Below are 19,249 nucleotides of genomic sequence, written 5' to 3' on the forward strand. Positions count from 1 at the left end.
AACTGCATTCAAAAAATAAAACAATCTAAAAGTTTAGAGCATACATGTCCACTCAGTCCTACTTCAGCCAATCACTCAGACAAACAGTTTTGGTTACAATCTGCAGGAGATAATGCTGCTCACTTCTTGTTTACAATGTTACCTGAAAGTGAGAGCAGGAATTCGCCTGGCACTGTTGTAGCTGGCATCACAAGATATTTACATGCTAGATGTACTAAAGATCCATATGTCCCTTTATGCTTCAACCACCATTCCAGAGGACGTGTCCACGCTGATGATGGGTTCTGCTCAATAACGATCCAAAGGAGAGCGGACTGACGCATGTTCATTTTCATCATCTGAGTCAGATGCCACCAGCAGAAGGTTTATTTTGTTTCTTGGTGATTCAGGTTCTGTACTTTCCACATCTAAGTATTGCTCGTTTAAGACTTCTGAAAGCATATGCCACACCTCGTCCCTCTCAGATTATGGACAGCAGTTCAGATTCTTAAACCTTGGGTCAAGTGCTGCAGCTATTTTTAGAAATCTTGCATTGGTACCTTCTTTGCATTTTGTCAAATCTGCTGTGAAAGTGTTCTTAAAATGAACATGTGTGGGGCCATCATCTGAGAATGCTATAACATGAAATATATGGCAGAATGCAGGTAAAACATAGAACAGGAGACATACAATTCTCCCCCATCATCAGCATGGAAGCATGTCCTCTGGAATGTGGCCAAAGCATGAAGGGGCATATGAATGCTTAGCATATGTGGCACATAAATACCTTGCAATGCCAGCTACAGAAGTCCCATGCAAATGCCTGTTCTCACCTTCAAGTGATATTGTAAATAAGAAGCAGGCAGCAGTATCTCCCATAAATGTAAACAAACATGTTTGTCTTAGCGATTGGCTGAACTAGAAGTAGGACTGAGTGGACCTATAGGTGACGTTACGCCCCAGATTCTTTATAGTGTGATATGAATATGGCATAATTAAGATGTATTTGATGCAAGATGGGTCTTGTGAGATATCATTGGAAAGGCCATGATATACTGAATGTGATTATCCAATTTGTATTCATGTATCATTAATGTATCTGAAGTTATAAATATTGACTATGTAACAATTACAACTGTGTGTACTTGGGGAACACCTACCAGACAGTATGCAATCAGCCTGGATGGGCCATTAGGAAAGACAATGGGTCTTTGAAGATGCTGATCTTCCATCTTCCTGGAGTTCCTTCCTCTGGACATTACAAATAAACCTTGTCTCATGGTTGCTTTGACACTGCAAGGTAATGTGATCATGTCACCTGGTACAAGACACCATCCTGAGCTGGTACGTTTCCACTGAAGGAGGATGGGGATCAAACAGGGAAACAAAAGATTCCTGTCATATGTAAATCCTATTTAAGGGTGGAGAGTGAGTTAGTCAAGATGACTAGTTCTTCACTGAATCCCCGCCCAGGATGACTGCTGTAAACATCTATGATTGATATGAGGAGAAAGGACTGGGACCCAGGCTGAGAGAGGGGTCTAGCATGCGAAGAGAAATACCTAGAACTCTAAGCTGCAGAAACTCTGCAACCTGCCTAAAACAACATTTAGGGTGAGAAATTACTATTTGTAACCAGTTTCTTTGATTAATTAAGCTTAGGTTGCATGTTTGTTTATTTTGCTCAGTAATCTGCTTTGTTCTGTTTGCTATCCCTTATCACTTAAATCATCCTTTGTAGCTAATAAACTTATTTTGTTTTCTAAAACCCAGTTTCTGCAATTCAAAACTGTGGGGGCAAAGAGCTGTGCATATCTTCCTCCACATTGAGAGAGGGGGCGATTTTCATGAGGTTACGTTATATAGATCTCTATACAGTGCAAGACAATATAATTTTGGGTTTACACACCAGAAGGTGTGTAAACAGGAGTGTTGGGCAATTCCCTATCTGAGTCCTCCCACACAGAGCTGATCGCAGACTCTGTGTGATTCTACAGTTGGGTGTGTCCCTACTTGTGTGTGTGCTGGAAAGTACCTGTCACAGAAGCACAGTAAGGGGAGCCCAGACTGGTGGGACAGGCGGGCTAAATGGCAGCCTGAAATGGGGGTCCAACCCCTCACAGTAGGCTCTAAAGCTTTACATTGTTTTGTTTTTAGTTCAGTTATGTAACAAAACAAGTCTACATTTCTAAATTACACCTTCACGATAAAGAGATTGCACTACAGTACTTGTATGAGGTGAATTGAAAAATACTATTTTTTGTTTATCATTTTTACGGGGCAAATATTTGTAAGCAAAAATAAGAATATAAAGTGAGCACTGTACACTTTGCATTCTGTGTTGTAATAGAAATCAATATATTTGAACATGTAGAAAAACATCCAAAATATTTAATACATTTCAAGTGGTATTCTATTGTTTAATAGCCCAATTAATCACAATTAAATTTTTAAGTGCATGAGTTAACTGTAATTAATTGACCACCCTAATTCGTACACATACACATATATACACTATACACATGCACACAGGCCATCACATGCTTTTCCATTTTTGTCACCTGAATATCATCTCCACATATGTATGGCCTCATTCTCCTATCATTTTTACACTCACTTAACTCCAGTGACCTCAGTTACTCTTGATTTACACCAGTATATGTAATCAATCCATGGTACACATGTGTAATAATATATAGCTCAAGCATTTTTTTAAATTGCTGCCTAAAATTAGGCTGTTAAATACATACATGGGCACCTGAATTTGTAGTCTGGTTTTCAGAATGCTGAGACCCCAACAGCTCCCACTGACTTCAAACAATTGGTAGGGGAGATTTCCAGCTTCTCAGTGGGACATATTGAACTCACTGATGGCTCTGGAAGGGTCTGACATAAAGCATTTTAAAGTTGTGGCATTTTCATGAGTAGCATAGGCTCTTTTAGGTTATTTGTATAGTTCCCAGGGAGATGGAATAGTAGGCAGAGTGCAGATAAGGCAGAAAAAGTGCATGATAAGTTAATTAATCACATGGTTCAGTAATTTATCTCATGGCTATCAGCACTGCATAAAGAAATAAGATACAGAAATAGATACAGAAAGATGTATTTTAAAATCACACAGATAATCCTTTGAATATATTTTAATGTCTTCCCAGCATCTCATGGAATCTCTCTCCTTTCTCTTGTAACTGCCAGATTAGAAAGTGAGTGAGGATTCTCCACTGAATGTGGAAGCGTGGGCACTTTTGCAGCTGGCACTTAGATGATATGGCACAATCCTCCAGTTAGAAATATTTTTGACAAAATGAAATTTCATTGAAATATGCCGTTTCACTGAAGTTGCAGTGTTTCATGAAGATGTACTGGTTTTGACAAAGTTTTCTTCAGGAAAATCAAGAGAGACCCAAATTGAAAGCCTCAGGTTGTTGAACCAAAGCCAGATATTATGAAACAACTCCATCTAACGAACATGTTCTAAAGGCTTTGATTACTTTCAAATGTGGCACAAAAACAAATTTTGAAACCTCAAATGTTGCGTAATGGAATTATCATCCTCCAGACAGCTCTTAATAGTATGCTATCTGTTGTTGTATCAGAGCCAGTGGCAGCAGCAGGCTCCCACGTCCCCAAAGACCTTTTGTTTGGAGGAGGACACTGAATTTTACCTATTAACCATCAGAGACCCTACAGGGATGAGAGACCAACCACTCTCAGTATAGGGAAGCAGGTCCCTGAGATTGGGAAGGCCACCCCTCTTTGTTAATAAGACAAGTAGACATGGTACATGTGGAATAAGGAGGAGCATGGAAGAGAACAAAGGCTAAATCATACAAACAATGGCAGGCCAGGTCCAGGGCATATTCCCAAACCTGGGCTGAAATACATGGATAGCAACAGAGCCCTGATTCTATTCTTAATTATTATGATAATTTTTCACTTTCAGTGATCAGATTTTAGCAAGTGAATATGAAAATGATTCTTAATTATTTTGTATTAAAATGTATGGAACTTGTAAATTATATATATAAACACCTCCCCCCCCCAAAAAACAACCCTCACACTTAAATAGCATTAAGGGTCAGACCAAAGGTTTTCTAGCCCAGTATCCTACCGACAGTGGCCAGGTGCCCCAAAGAAAATGAACAGAACAGGTTATTATCAAGTGATCCATCCCCTGTCGCTCATTCCCAGCTTCTGGCAAACAGACACTAGGGACACCATTCCTGCCCATCCTGGCTAATAGCCATTGATGGACCTATCCTCCTTGATGGACATTGTTGTCTGTAGGACCTCTGTTTTATTTGTTGAAGAAGTTGGAAGGTGTGTAGTAAATGATGCAGGGAGTTTAAGTAAGCTAAAAATCTTGTGGTTAAGGCATTTCACAGCTACAATTAGAACATAAGAACAGCCGTACCGGGTCAGACCAAAGGTCCATCTAGCCCAGTATCTGTCTACCGACAGTAGCCAATGCCAAGTGCCCCAGAGGGAGTGAACCTAACAGGCAAAGATCAAGTGATCTCTCTCCTGCCATCCATCTCCATCCTCTGACAAACAGAGGCTAGGGACACCATTCCTTACCCATCCTGGCTAATAGCCATTTATGGACCTAACCACCATGAATTTATCCAGTTCTCTTTTAAATGCTGTTATAGTCCTAGCCTTCACAACCTCCTCAGGTAAGGAGTTCCACAAGTTGACTGTGCGCTGCGTGAAGAAGAACTTCCTTTTATTTGTTTTAAACCTGCTGCCTATTAATTTCATTTGGTGACCCCTAGTTCTTGTATTATGGGAATAAGTAAATAGCTTTTCCTTATTCACTTTCTCCACATCACTCATGATTTTATATACCTCTATCATATCCCCCCTTAGTCTCCTCTTTTCCAAGCTGAAGAGTCCTAGCCTCTTTAATCTTTCCTCATATGGGACCCTCTCCAAACCCCTAATTATTTTAGTTGCCCTTTTCTGAACCTTTTCTAGTGCCAGTATAAGGTCAATGGGAGCTGTGCTTTAAACAAGTAATTGTTACAAAATGCTAAATTCTCTGAAAAAATCAACCTTTGCATCTGAAATTGGGTACCCAACATTAGTGTACATTGTTGACATTTTCTACCCCCTCACCTCACAGGGGTATTGTGAACATAAATTAATGTCTGTCCCTCTCCCCATCTGCTCTCTCCACCCCCTCATCCTCCTGGCTTCTGTCCCTCTCCATTTCCTCCCCTCCCTTCTCCTATTGACCCCACAGGCCCCAGCTATTGACTTTGTCTCCATCTGTATCTTTCCACTCCTCTACACTCCTCCCCACCCTCTGACTTCTACAACTCTGTCTCCCCATTTTCCTAATTCCTCACTGCTCTGCATTTCAGTCATGATGCTGCCTCCTTATCCTTCATGATCTCTGGGCTCCAGCAGGTGGAGCACTTGAAAGCCAGTCTCTCTGATCTCTGTTTCTATGTCTGGTGCCACAGCAGCCCCTGGCAGCCAGGAGAAGCAATTTCAAGGCAAGTCCTGCTCAGCCCCTGCACTCTTAGAAATGACCATCCTACGTGCTGATGGAATTTTAAGAGAATTTTGCTTTCAAACTCCAACAAGTTTCTACTGAGCCTGTGGAAACCTAGATGGAAAAGTTCATCCTGAATGGCTAAAGTTTGGCAAAGTTATAAGCAACTGAAAACAAAGTAATATAATGGCAGTATTGCTAACCTAACCTTCAAAAATCATGAGCCAGACCCCCAAAATAATGAGATTGCTATGCCTTTTGATTTTTGAATTCCCTTCCTCCATCCCCAATTTGTGTATAGCAATTTAACAGTGTTACCAACTCTCCCAAATTTAAACAGTAACGTGATTTTGGCCGCCTTCGGGAGCTGTGGGTGGAGGACCCAAATGAGTTTAAATTATAAAGATGTATATAAAATGCTGCCTGATAGAAGCTTGCAGCTTATCCTCAACCACAAAATATCTAAATAATTAATTCTGTTCCTACCCCCACAACTGTCTGTCCCCCAGCCCAACAATGAATTATGAACCCCCCAACTCCCAATTTTAATCTGTCAGTCCCACATCTGTCCCTTGTCTCTCATAAAATCATAGAAATGTAAGACTGGAAGGGACCTCAAGAGATATAGTCCAGTCCCCTGCTCTGAGGCAGGATTAAATATTATCTAGACCAGTGTTTCTCAACTTTTTTGATACCAGGGACCTGCTTGCTGCCTTCCTAAACTTTATCCGGGAGATATCAGGCACCAGCACCAGTCCATGAATTGGCTGTTGAGAAACACTGATCAAGACCATCTATGACAGCTGTTTGTATAACCTGTTCTTAAAAACTTCCACTGATGGAGATTCCACAACTTTTCTAGGTAATTTGTTCCAGTGCTTTATTACCTCACAGTTAGGGAGTTTTTCCTAATATGTAACCTAAAGCTTCCTTGCTACAATTTAAGCCCATTGTTTCTTGTCCTGTCCTCAATAGATAAGGAGAACAATTTATCACCTTCCTCTTTGTAAGAACCTTTTACATACTTGAAGACTGTTATGTTCCTTTCCCCTCCCTCCCCGCAGTCTTCTCTGCTCCAGACTAAACAAACCCAATTTTTTCAATCTTTCCTTGTAGGTCATATTTTTTAGATCTTTAATAATTTTTGTTGCTCTCCTCTGGACATTCTTCAGTCTGTTCACATCTTTCCCAGAGTGTGGTGCCCAGAACTGGACACAGGACTCTAGCTGAGGTCTTATAAGTGCAGAGTAGAGCAGAAGAATTACTTCCCATGTCTTGTTTACAACACTCCTGTTAATACATCCTAGAATGATGTTTGCTTGTTTTGCAACAGTATTACACTGTGGAGTCATATTTCATTTGTGATCCACTATCACCCCCAGATCCTCTTCTGCAGTACTCATTTCTAGGAAGTCATTTCCCACTTTGTATTTATGGAATTGATTATTACTTCCTGCATTTGGCCACATTGAATTCCATCCTATTTATTTCAGATAATTTCTCAAGTTTGTCAAGATCATTTTGGATTCGAACCCTGTCCCAAAAAATACTCAACTCTCAACTTAGTATCAACCGCAAACATTACAAGTGTACTCTCTATGCCATTATCCAAACCATTTATGAAGATATTGAATGGAACCAGATTCAGGACAGATCCCTAAGGGACCCCACTCAATATGCCCTTCTGACTTCACTGTGAACCATTGATAACTACTATCTGAGAATGGTTTTCCAACCAGTTATGGACCCACCTCACAATAGGTTCATCTAGGCTATATTTCCCTAATTTGCTAATGAGGTCATGCAAGACAGTATCAAAAGCTTTACTAAAGTTGAGACATATCACATTTACTGCTTCTCCCCTATCCACAAAGCTTGTTACTCTGTAAAAGAAGCATATTAGGTTAGTTTGAAATGACTTGTTCATGACAAATCCATCTTGTCTGTTAGGTATCACCTTTTTATCTTCTAGGTGCTCACAAATTGATTGTGTGATCATTTGCTCCATTATCTTTCCAGGTACCAAAGTTAGGCTGACTGGCCTATAATCCCCTGGGTTGTCTTGATTCCCCTTTTTATGGATAGGTATCATTTGCCCTTTTCCACTCCTCTGGGTATCTCCCATTCTCCAGGAGTTCTTAAAGATAATCACTAGTGGATCAGAGATCTCACCAGCCAGTTCCTTAAGTATTCTAGGGGTGTATTTCATCAGGCCCTGCTGACTTGAAGACATTTAACTTGTCTAAATAATTCTTAACTTGTTCTTTCCCCACTTTAGCCTCAGATCCTACCCAATTTACACTGATGTTCACTATGTCAGTTTTCCAATTACTGCTATTCTTTTTGGTGAAAACTGAAACAAAAAAGGAATTTAACCCTTCAGCCATCTGCATTTTCTATTACTGTCTTTCCCTCCTCATTGAGTAATGAGCCTACCCTGTCCTTGGTATTGGTCTTGCTTCCAATGTATTTGCAAAATGTTTTCTTGTTACACTTTATGTCCCTAGCTAGTTTAAGCACATTTTGTGCTTTGGCTTTTCTAACTTTTTCCCTACGTGTTTGTGGGGTTTTTTTCATATTCTTCTTTCATAATTTGACCTAGTTCCTACTTTTTGCATGACTTTTTTTGAGTTTGAAGTCACAGAAGATCTCCTTGTTAAGCCAGGATGGTATCATACCATACTTTCCTATGCACTGAGATAGTTGCTTTTGTGCCCTAAATGATGTCTCTCTAAAAAACTGCCAGCTCTCCTGAACTCTTTTTTCCCTTAGACTTGTGCAGTGCACTTCTGTTCTTCTTACCTCTCCCAGTATTCTTCACACCCAGCCCACCTGGCCTGGAAGACAGTTGCAGGAAAGTCCTTTTCTCCTTCTTCCCAGGCTTGCCATGGTGTCACAGGAATTGAGCTGGGCATGGAAGCAAGGGTGGGAGAAGCATTGAGCAGACTGACCCATTATTCACAGGAGGAGAGGGGGGACAAAAGAGTGGAGCCCCCTGAGCTGTTCAGTGCTTTCTGCTACCTCATGCCCACTTCCCGCCTGTCAGAATGGGGTAAGCTGCTCCTATCCAAAAACTCCTTTCACTTCTGAGAGGAGAGCAGAGAGATCTGCTTGCCTCCTGCAGCAGCCAGCCCTGATTGGCTCTTCTTGCCCAAAGGGCAGGGAAGTGGAAAAAACAGTCAGTCAGATGGAGTTTGCCTCCTGGAAGGGCTGGAAATCACTTGAAAGCTGGTCCTTCTGGAGATGATGCAAGACTGGGACTAAATTGTGTCACAAACTATGAATTTATAAGAGTTGGCAACTATATAATGGGAAGGCTCAGGTAACCTTATCTACAAGCGGTGCTACCAGCTCCACTTGTAATATAGCTACATTCTGATACTCACTCACACTGAGTAGTACTTTACTCCTTGTATAGTCCCATTGAATAAGGTACAATTTGACATTAAAATTAATTTATTTGAATCACAGTCCACCTTCAAATACTGGATTTCAGAATTATTTCCTCTATATCTTACCAGAATAAATACATTACATCCGATGTTAACAATAATTTATAATAATAATTTATGAAAATTCATCATTTGATTCATTATACTTAGCAACTGTACTAATAAAGCCTGTCAAAAGCCACTTTCTGTTCAACACACAAAGATAATTACTCCAAATTTTCCAAAAGCAATGTCTATAACAAATTTTGTTTTTCCAAAACAGTGTCATTGGTCCCAATTTATCAAAGTAAAAATTGTTATTTTAGTAGATATAGGCCTCTTATAAAAGAGGTGCACATATCTTTTTGGTTGTTGAAGATAATTTGAAGAATATAGTGTGAGTGCAATCTAGTGTCTCTTAATAACCTGTTCCCCATATCCATATGTACAAGCCTCTTGGAATGCTCTGTAACTTGCTAACCTAAAGGGCAAATTTTAAATCAATCAATCAATAATAAAGATTGTATTGTATTATTAGCATAATTACTTTAGACAACAAATATTTAAAATTAAATTCAGATGGTGATGAAACTCAATAAGCTAATTGTAAAACTTGTTTTCCTGAAGGGCTGCCATTTTTTTCCTGGTGCAATCATTTTAAGAATTACAATAAAAGCTGATGTAAGTCATAAGCCTAACGAGCAGGAGGTTTTAACAGCAATCACCCCATGAATCCAGAAAGTAAGTAATCAAGAAAACTATTTTGCAAACAATGCAGGGGCTCAACCCAGTGGATCATGTTGAGTGCTGACAACTCCGCTAACTTGGATCCTGTCGTGACAAATACTACTTCTATACTGAAAAGGCAATGCAACCAGGATCCTCCCTACTGCAGGGTGAAAGGGAGAGTAAGACCTGATTAACATGTATTCTGATTTATCCATATGTCACTCTCAGCACTGTAATGATTGCAGTGGTAACCAAAAGGACAGAGTGCAGTATTTACAGAAGGTGTGCTCATCCATTTTGTGTTTTAATTACAAATGAAAATGAGAGATCTAATGCTGTTAGCACCTTCAATTACACATTCAGAGGAGAACTGTGAGCAAAGTTTGTACACTTGTTTTTATTAGCCTGAGATGTATTTCAGCTCGTTTCTGCTCCCTGCCTCTATTTAATTCAGAATTAGAGCTCTCCTATAACATCTCCCAGACAGCATGGCAGAAACCACCTGCGGATTTTAAGAACAGCAGAGGTATTCTAGAGGCCTGACACTGACTGATGACAATGCAGCAGTGTTCATCCTGCAGCCGAGGATGGTCAGATACATGTTCTGCTGGTTTAATAGTTTGTGGCATCACTCAGTGCCCATGCTGAGTAGCAGTGGAAAGCTTTTTATTTTATTATATTTTTAAACCATGTGTGTCAGTTCAGAGCTCACGAAAGAGAGAGACTAACTGCACTGAAAAGAGTATAGTATAGTGAGGTCAAACACTGGGCAAGTTTCAACACAGAGCTCCGCCAATGCACTTTAATCCTTCTCGACCTTTAATGTTGCTGTCATTCCAGACCTGGGACGCTTCTGAGCTGAAATTGCCAGTTGTACAATCTATCAAACTGTCTGTTGATTTCTGGACAAATATTGATAGGCAACTAGGCAGAGGGCACTACATTCATTTTCACTTGGTGCCAATGTGTGATATAAACAAAAACTTCCAGAAGTAGAGGGCTTGTGTGGTATTTTTCCCTTTTTTGGAAAATTTGTTTAGAAGAGCAGGGGAAATGCTCCTTACCTTTATACATTATAACAGGGTGCTCAGCTCGATGGCACTGGGAATATTCTGTAGCTGCTGACACTAAGATTCCTATGACTCCCAAACCTGCAACCAGCAATGCAACCAGACCATTTCCCTTCATGGTGATCATGTCGTCCTCTGCACTGGTCACTTTTCCTTTAACTGGCAACTCTCGTTGTGTTCATGTGCGGAAAGAACCTGAAGAATGCAAAGAAAAGAATTCAATGACACCGAGGACGGCTAATAGAAAACAAAACAATTGGTTAGGTTTGCAATGGAAAATAATCGTTTGTTTTCCTTCCCTGTGGAGTTTGACTTCTCAAAAATGAATGACAACTTTTTGTAATTTTACATCAGAAAATTGTCAATTACATTTTCATGAACTTGGGACTTAATGAAAAAGACATGTTTTTATCTACCATTGGCATGCAGAAAAAAATTGTTTTCTTATATTTTAAATTTATATTTTTCCCACTTTGTGACATGTGTGGGAGGAGAGGTTTACATATATAACATTTTCTTTTAGAAGTAAAACAGCAGTATTTTCTTAAGATAGAATATATTTATTAAATCAGCTTTAGAAACTATAACCCAAGCAGTCTTTTAAAACAACTCATGTAACCTTGTCAAATTACTTATGTTCCCTGGGCTAAACCATTCCATGCCAAGGCTATTTTCACATAAGATACTGGAAATCAAGTTTGCACTCACACAAGGCTCAATTCTGCACCACTCAAGTCAATGGGAATCTTGCCAGCAACTTCAATGGAACCAGGCCCACAGTTTCCATCTGATTCTTTCCATGTGACTTTTAGATTTACTATCCTGCGGAACCTAAAGAAGTGTCACCCCACTTCCCTCCCCCCCCCCGCCAAAAAAACATTATTTTCCTGAGATTTGCAGAGATCTCAAAGGCTGTACCAAAGTACCTCTGTGTTACTTCCTACCCACTGAATTCCATGGCATCCAGCTCCTAAAGAAATCATGCTCTCATGAGTTTAGCACACTGGCCATTGCCCGCCAAAGCTCTCTGAAAGCAGGTTTTGACTGTTGCTCAGTGAAGGCAGACCTAGTATAAGTTAATGCTGATGAGGTCAGTAGTTACACAAGGTATCCCCATAGGGCTGAGAGGAGGGATGAGATGCTACATAGTAGCCATTTTCTCCTCCACCACTACCCTATCCCAGCAACCTCCCAGCCCCCAAACCTTCTGGTGACTATGACACAGAGCTGCTACTGCCTCACCCTCACTTAGATACACTGCTGCTTGGTCCACTCTTCCCACTAAAGTAAAGAGGAGCATTTGCCCCTGTAGTGAGGCCGTGTGGCTCCCCGCCGCTCCGGAGAGGGTCGAGCCCCAGCTAACTTCTTACTAGGGTGACCAGACGTCCCGATTTTATCAGGACTGTCCCGATATTTGCTTGTTTGTCCCGCGTCCCGACTGATGTTCGGTCGGGACACTGGACAAACAAGCAATTTTGCCCTCCGATCCAGTGCATAGACGGAGCCCGGAGGGGCTTTCACCCCCCACTTCCCCCGACCATCCCCCACCTTCCCCCATTGGACCCCTCCCCAAATCCCTGCCCTGGACCCGCCCCAACCCCGCCCCTCACTGCCCCATTGGACCCCTCCCCAACTCCCCGCCCTGGCCCCGCCTCTTCCCCAAGCACGCGGCATTCCTCCTCCCTCCCAGGTTTGCACACGGGCCATGGCCAGGGCTGGGAGCGCAGCATGGAGGCTGCTCCAGCCCTGCAGCCTGCAGGGCAGTGCGGAGCAGGCAAGGCCTGGGTGGAGACACGCGTGGGGCGGACACGCTCCTGCCAGGAGGGGCAGGGCCCAGCTGCCTGGTTCGCCCCCTGCCCGGGGGGGTCCCCAAGCTCCCTGCAGCCGGAGCGGGGCTGCCCGGGGCGAGTGTCCCGGGCGGGACAGAGTGGAGCAGCCTCTGCTGTGGGGCTGGTGCAATGAAGCCCAGGAGCGGCTGGGCCGGGAGCTGCAAGAGGGGCCCGGAGCGTGGCTCGGCTGCACAGCTCGGAGTCCAGGCTGGGCCCAGGAGCGAGGGGATGGGGGAGCTGGGAGTGTATCGGGGGTCAGAGCCGAGAGTTGGGTGGAGACGGGGCTGTGCCACTGCCGCCTGGTGGCGGGGGCGCCCGCTTTTTTTCTCCCCGCGTCCCGATATTTCATGTTTGTCATCTGGTCACCCTACCTCTTACAGCCCCATACTAAGCATAGCAAAGAAAAGACATTCTACCTTCATTTTACTCAATATATTGCTTGTGAAATATGCCAGACTGACAACCCTGGCAGGATGTATTTTCTGCCTGTCCACAGAATTCTATATCACAGGCACCAGCAGGGCAAGGTGGCTCAGCCTACAGGTATATCTCTAGGCATGTGAGATTTGTTCAGTCTCCATATTTAGTCAATCCCTAACTGCTTTGATGAGACTGCCTACAAGATTGCCTATTGTGATGATGTTCTAACAGTGAGAGCACCTTTCTAATAAGATCTGGACAGAGCTCAACAACTTGTTTTACACAGACCACAAAACAGTGATGACTTTCACTCAGTACCCACTTGGGTCAAATTCAAGCTAGTGACCTACAAGTGAGAAGCCCCATATTACAGTAATTAATAATCCCTTGAAGCATCCACTAACCACAGATTGTATTTTGTAACTGGCAGAATACTCACAACACTAAATGTATTCAGGATCAAATCCGATTCTATTAGATCTACCATAAGTAAATATTCCAAGCACTAACAACCTTACACAATAACTCAGAAGATCTTGTGCCGCAGGCAGTTTAACTGAGCCATTCACCAAAATTAATCATTGGTGACAATGCTAAGAACTGGCATATAGCATGTGTGATTTCATTGAGCTGCTCTGCATAGTTTAATAAAGATAAAGCGTAAACTTTTCTGATTTATATGATACAAATCATATCAAACAAATGAATGTTTATGAAAATATTCTTCCTGTGATGTGCACACATACATAACTCCCATTATCACTAATAAGAGTTATGCACACATATAAAGAGAAGCATCTATCTCTGTGTGCAGTAAGCTAACTGTACCGTATTTGGCTCTTGCTTTATTTTTATATACGACTAGTGGATGAACAACAATAGGTAAAATTAGGAAAAGTTTGACCTCAGACTTCAGGGGGCAAAAAGCAAAGAATGAGATCAGACTTCAAAGAAGCATTCTTGCTGGTTTTAAAGGAAATTAAATAAGGGGGGAAATGTCAATTAGGGAAATACAGTATGGTTAAAAATAAATTTCCTTAGCTTTGTGGGAAGTTAAAGACCACAAATCATTAACAGAATATCTAGGCATAACTTATTTTATAAAAGTCTACCTATCACATGTCTTAGACATTATTTAATCATGGACTATTGATACAATTAACATTTGTCACCACTGCATTGTAAGCATATTTTGGTGAGCCTATGAGTACATTTGTTTCTTTTAAAAAGGAATTAAATTCACTCTATTATCCCTAATACAAAGGCATCCTACAATGAAATTATAACAGAGTATCCCACTACATTTGGGCAGCATTTAGCAGAAATTATTTTTAAAAGGACAAACCATATAATTTTAAAACACTTTGCAACCTTTTAGAAACAAATGAAGATCATTTTAAAAGATGCCTTTAAATTCATGCAAGCAAAATCATTCCAATCAAACTTTTCATTTAGTTAAAATGCTTGGGGTAAGTGGAAGTAAAAACATTGATTATGTTCAAAATTATACTTTGTTAGAAATAAAATTCTAACACAGGCCTGATTCTATGAGGTGCAGAGTGTCTTCAGTTCCTCTGATTTCAGTGGCAGTTTGAAGACATTCAGGACCTTTCAAGAAGCACTAAGCATCTGCACAGGACAGGACCCTAGTTGTGTTCCTCTCAAAGACACAAATCACTATTCTGACCTGGGCTGTATTCCCCAAACCTTCGTCTCAACAGGATTTTTTCTGAGGAAAGAATCATAGAATCATAGAACTTAAGATCAGAAGGGACCATTATGATCATCTAGTCTGACTTCCCGCAAGATGCAGGCCACAAAAGCTGACCCACCCACTCCTGAAATAATTCTCTCCCTTGACTCAGCTGTTGAAGTCCCCAAATCCTGATTTAAAGACTTCAAGTAGCAGATAATCCTCCAGCAAACGACCCCTGCCCCATGCTGCGGAGGAAGGCGAAAAACCTCCAGGGCCACTGCCAATCTACCCTGGAGGAAAATTCCTTCCCGACCCCAAATATGACGATCAACTGAACCCCGAGCATGCGGGCAAGACTCTCCAGCCAGACACTCAGGAAAAAGACTTTCAATATCCCAACATTGACCCTCGGTACTAATTACCAGTGGTCGCACGTTATTGACCTATTGACTAAATCACGTTATCCTATCAAATCATTCCCTCCATAAATGTATCAAGCTTAATCTTAAAGCCAGAGACGTTCTTCGCCCCCACTGTTTCCCTCGGTCGGCTGTTCCAGAATTTCACTCCCCTGATGGTTAGAAATCTTTGTCTAATTTCAAGCCTAAACTTCCCGACTGCCAATTTATATCCATTTGTTCTCGTGACCACATTAGTACTGAGCTGAAATAATTCCTCTCCCTCCCTGGTATTTATCCCTCTGATATATTTAAAGAGAGCAATCATATCTCCTCTCAACCTTCTTTTGGTTAAGGAAAACAAACCGAGCTCCTCAAGTCTCTTTTCATACGACAGGCTTTCCATTCCTCGGATCATTCTAGTGGCCCTTCTTTGTACCCGTTCCAGTTTGAATTCATCCTTCTTAAACATGGGAGACCAAAACTGCACACAGTACTCCAAATGAGGTCTCACCAATGCCTTGTATAACGGGACTAGCTCCTCCTTATCTCTACTAGAAATACTTCGCCTAATGCATCCCAAGACCGCATTAGCTTTTTTAACGGCCACATCACATTGCCGACTCATAGTCATCCTGCGATCAACCAGGACTCCTAGGTCCTTCTCCTCCTCCGTTACTTCCAACTGGTGCGTCCCCAGCTTATAACTAAAATTCCTGTTAGTCATCCCTAAATGCATAACCTTACACTTCTCACTATTGAATTTCATCCTATTACTAATACTCCAGTTTACAAGGTCATCCAAATCTCCCTGGAGGATATCCCGATACTTCTCCGAATTGGCAATACCTCCCAACTTCGTGTCATCCGCAAACTTTATCAGCCCACTCCTACTTTTGGTTCCAAGGTCAGTGATAAATAGATTGAATAAGATCGGACCCAAAACCGAACCTTGAGGAACTCCACTGGTAACCTACCTCCAACCCGACAGATCACCTTTTAATACGACCCGCTGCAGTCTCCCCTTTAACCAGTTCCTTATCCACCTCTGGATTTTCATTTCAATCCCCATCTTTTCCAATTTAACCAGTAATTCTTCATGCGGTACCGTATCAAACGCCTTACTGAAATCAAGATATATTAGATCCACCGCATTTCCCTTGTCTAAAAAATCTGTTACTTTCTCAAAGAAGGAAATCAGGTTGGTTTGGCACAATCTACCTTTCGTAAAACCATGTTGTAATTTGTCCCAATTGCCATTGACCTCAAGGTCCGTAACTACTCTCTCCTTTAATATTTTTTCCATGACTTTACATACTACAGATGTTAAACTAACAGGCCTGTAGTTACCCGGGTCACTTATTTTCCCCTTCTTGAAAATAGGAACTATATTAGCTAATCTCCAGTCAAACGGTACAACCCCCGAGTTTAGAGATTCGTTAAAAATTATCGCTAACGGGCTTGCAATTTCACTCGCCAATTCCTTTAATATTCTAGGATGAAGATTATCCGGGCCGCCTGATTTACTACCGTTAAGCTGTTCAAGTTTGGCTTCTACCTCGGATACTGTAATTTCCAACCCCGCACCTTCATTCCCATCAGTCACTCTGCCACTAATCCTAAGCCCTTCCTTAGCCTCATTAAAGACCGAGGCAATATATTCATTTAGATATTGTGCCATGCCTAGTTTATCCTTAATCTCCACTCCGTTTACAGTTTTAAGCGGTCCCACTTCTTCTTTCTTGGTTTTCTTCCTATTTATATGGCTAAAAAACCTTTTACTATTGGTTTTAATTCCCTTCGCAAGGTCCATCTCTACCCGGCTTTTGGCCTTTCTCACTGCATCCCTACACCCTCTGACCTCAATAAGGTAGGTTTCTTTGCTGATCCCTCCCATCTTCCACTCCTTGTACGCTTTCTGTTTTTTCTTAATCACCCCTCTGAGACGCTTGCTCATCTAGCTCGGTCTAAAACTGCTACCTACGGACCGTTTTCCCTTTCTCGGGATACAGGCCTCTGACAGCTCCTGCAACTTCAACCTGAAATAATCCCAGGCGTCTTCTGCCTTTAGATCCCTAAATATGTTAGTCCAATCCACTTCCCTAACTAGTCGCCTTAATTTAGTAAAGTTAGCCCTTTTGAAATCGTAAACCTTAGTCTCAGATGCAATTTTGTTTATCCTTCCATTTATTTTGAACCGAATTAGCTCATGATCACTCGAGCCAAGGTTGTCCCCTATGACCATTTCCTCAACAAGGTCCTCACTACTCACCAAAACCAAATCTAAAATGGCATCCCCCCTCGTCGGTTCAGCTACTACTTGATGAAGGAATTCATCAGCTATCACGTCTAGGAAAAGCTGAGCCCTATTATTATTACTAGCATTTGTTCCCCAATCTATATCCAGGAAGTTAAAGTCTCCCATGATCATACAGTTCCTATTAGTATTTACCTCCTTAAAAACATTAAAGAGTTCTCTATCCATATCCAGGCTAGATCCCTGCGGTCTATAGCATACCCCAATCACTATCCCAGGGGAGGCTCTAGTAGTTTTCTTCCCTAATGTGACCATTGCCCAAACAGACCCCGTATTATCCATTCCATTACTAGTTATTTCATTACAGTTTACCTCATTATTGACATACAATGCTACTCCCCCACCTTTACCTTTGTTTCGGTCTTTCCTAAACAGCACATACCCTTCCATACCTGTACTCCAGTCATGACTACCGTTCCATCATGTTTCGGTTATTCCTACGATATCCGGTTTCAATTCTCGGACCAGGAGCTCCAATTCCTCCATTTTGTTACCTAGGCTTCTCGCATTGGTGAACAAACATCCTAATTTTTGCTGTTTGGCTTCTCTCACCTTTGTTACCCAATTTGGTAGGGACACAGTACCACCAGTATGACCTATTGGTCTAGTATCCATTCCCCCCCCCCTCTTCCTTATGTCCAAACCCCTCCCTCTGGCTATATCCATTCTTATCCTGTTGTCCTCCCTCTCAATGTTTAAATTTGGTGCGGAGAGTGCCTGGACATCTCCCAACCGTCTCCCCCCATAGCATTTTTTTTAAACCCCAGCATGCAGGTTTCGCTATACCCACCATCCCAATGCACCTGCTAGTGGATCATGGCTGGTGATACCATACAGCAGGAGTAGGCAACCTATGGCACAGGTGCCGAAGGCGGCACGTGAGCTGAATTTCAGCGGCACTCACACTGCCCAGGTCTTGGCCACCGGTCTGGGAGGCTCTGCATTTTAATTTAATTTTAAATGAAGCTTCTTAAACATTTTAAAAACCATATTTACTTTACATACAACAATAGTTTAGTTATATATTATAGACTTATAGAAAGAGACCTTCTAAAAACATTAAAATGTATTACTGGCATGCGACATCTTAAATTAGAGTGAATAAATGATGATTCGGCATACCACTTCTGAAAGGTTGCCGACCCCTGCCATACAGGAACATGGCCACACTCCAGTTTAGGCAAGAAAGTGAAGACTTATGTGGAAAGCAGACCTAAAACTTCTGCATTTACCAAATGTGCCATGAGAGCTTTCATGAACAGAAATACTCTAATCAGACCAAAAGTTTTAGAGCCTTATCTGAAAGATGGTTTGACCAGCAATACACTGTCCCCTACCAATACACATTATCATTAGATGAGTACACATTCATGGGGAAGAGCATCCTAACTGAATCACCCACACTATTTCCTGCAGGATTCTAGTGTTCGTAAGAAGCTTGCTCTCTATGTGCTGACAAAGTCTAACCCTGATTAATTTAGATCACAACTGGAGATAGTATAGCTGCAGACATGACTGAACTGAACTGGTTTTGAACAGTCAAATTTAGCCTCTTTGTCCAATTGCTAGTTTGCCTTGTGGTGCCATGTTTTGATGCAGCTATGTACTCACAGATATGCCTGTTGCCCATGGTCAACAATATTTGGTTACACTTATTTCAACATGCTTTTCCAGAGAGAGCATAATCATAATACACAAATCTAGGGAGTATGGAGAATACATAGGATGAACTGGAAGTATTAGTACATAAACTAAATTATGACTTAATTGGTGTCACAGAGACTTGGTGGCATAAATCAGAGGGCTGGAGTATTGGCATGGAGGGCTATAGCTTGTTCAGGAAAGGTAGGCAGGGGGAAAAGGAAGGTGTTGCATTATAC

At 41.7% G+C, this 19,249-nt stretch overlaps 1 protein-coding gene across 1 annotated transcript in view; it reads right to left on the minus strand.

The window, feature by feature from the left end:
• Positions 1 to 19,249, minus strand: part of SEMA5A (semaphorin 5A) — a 633,881-nt gene that overhangs the window by 450,980 nt on the left and 163,652 nt on the right. The window contains exon 2 of the mRNA XM_039523675.1: positions 10,704 to 10,904. Coding sequence (XP_039379609.1) covers positions 10,704 to 10,836 — 133 coding nt within the window. The 5' untranslated portion in view covers positions 10,837 to 10,904. The remainder of the gene's footprint in view (positions 1 to 10,703; positions 10,905 to 19,249) is intronic.

This window comes from Mauremys reevesii, linkage group 2 (genome assembly GCF_016161935.1).
Source record: "Mauremys reevesii isolate NIE-2019 linkage group 2, ASM1616193v1, whole genome shotgun sequence".
Taxonomy (NCBI): Eukaryota; Metazoa; Chordata; order Testudines; family Geoemydidae; genus Mauremys; species Mauremys reevesii.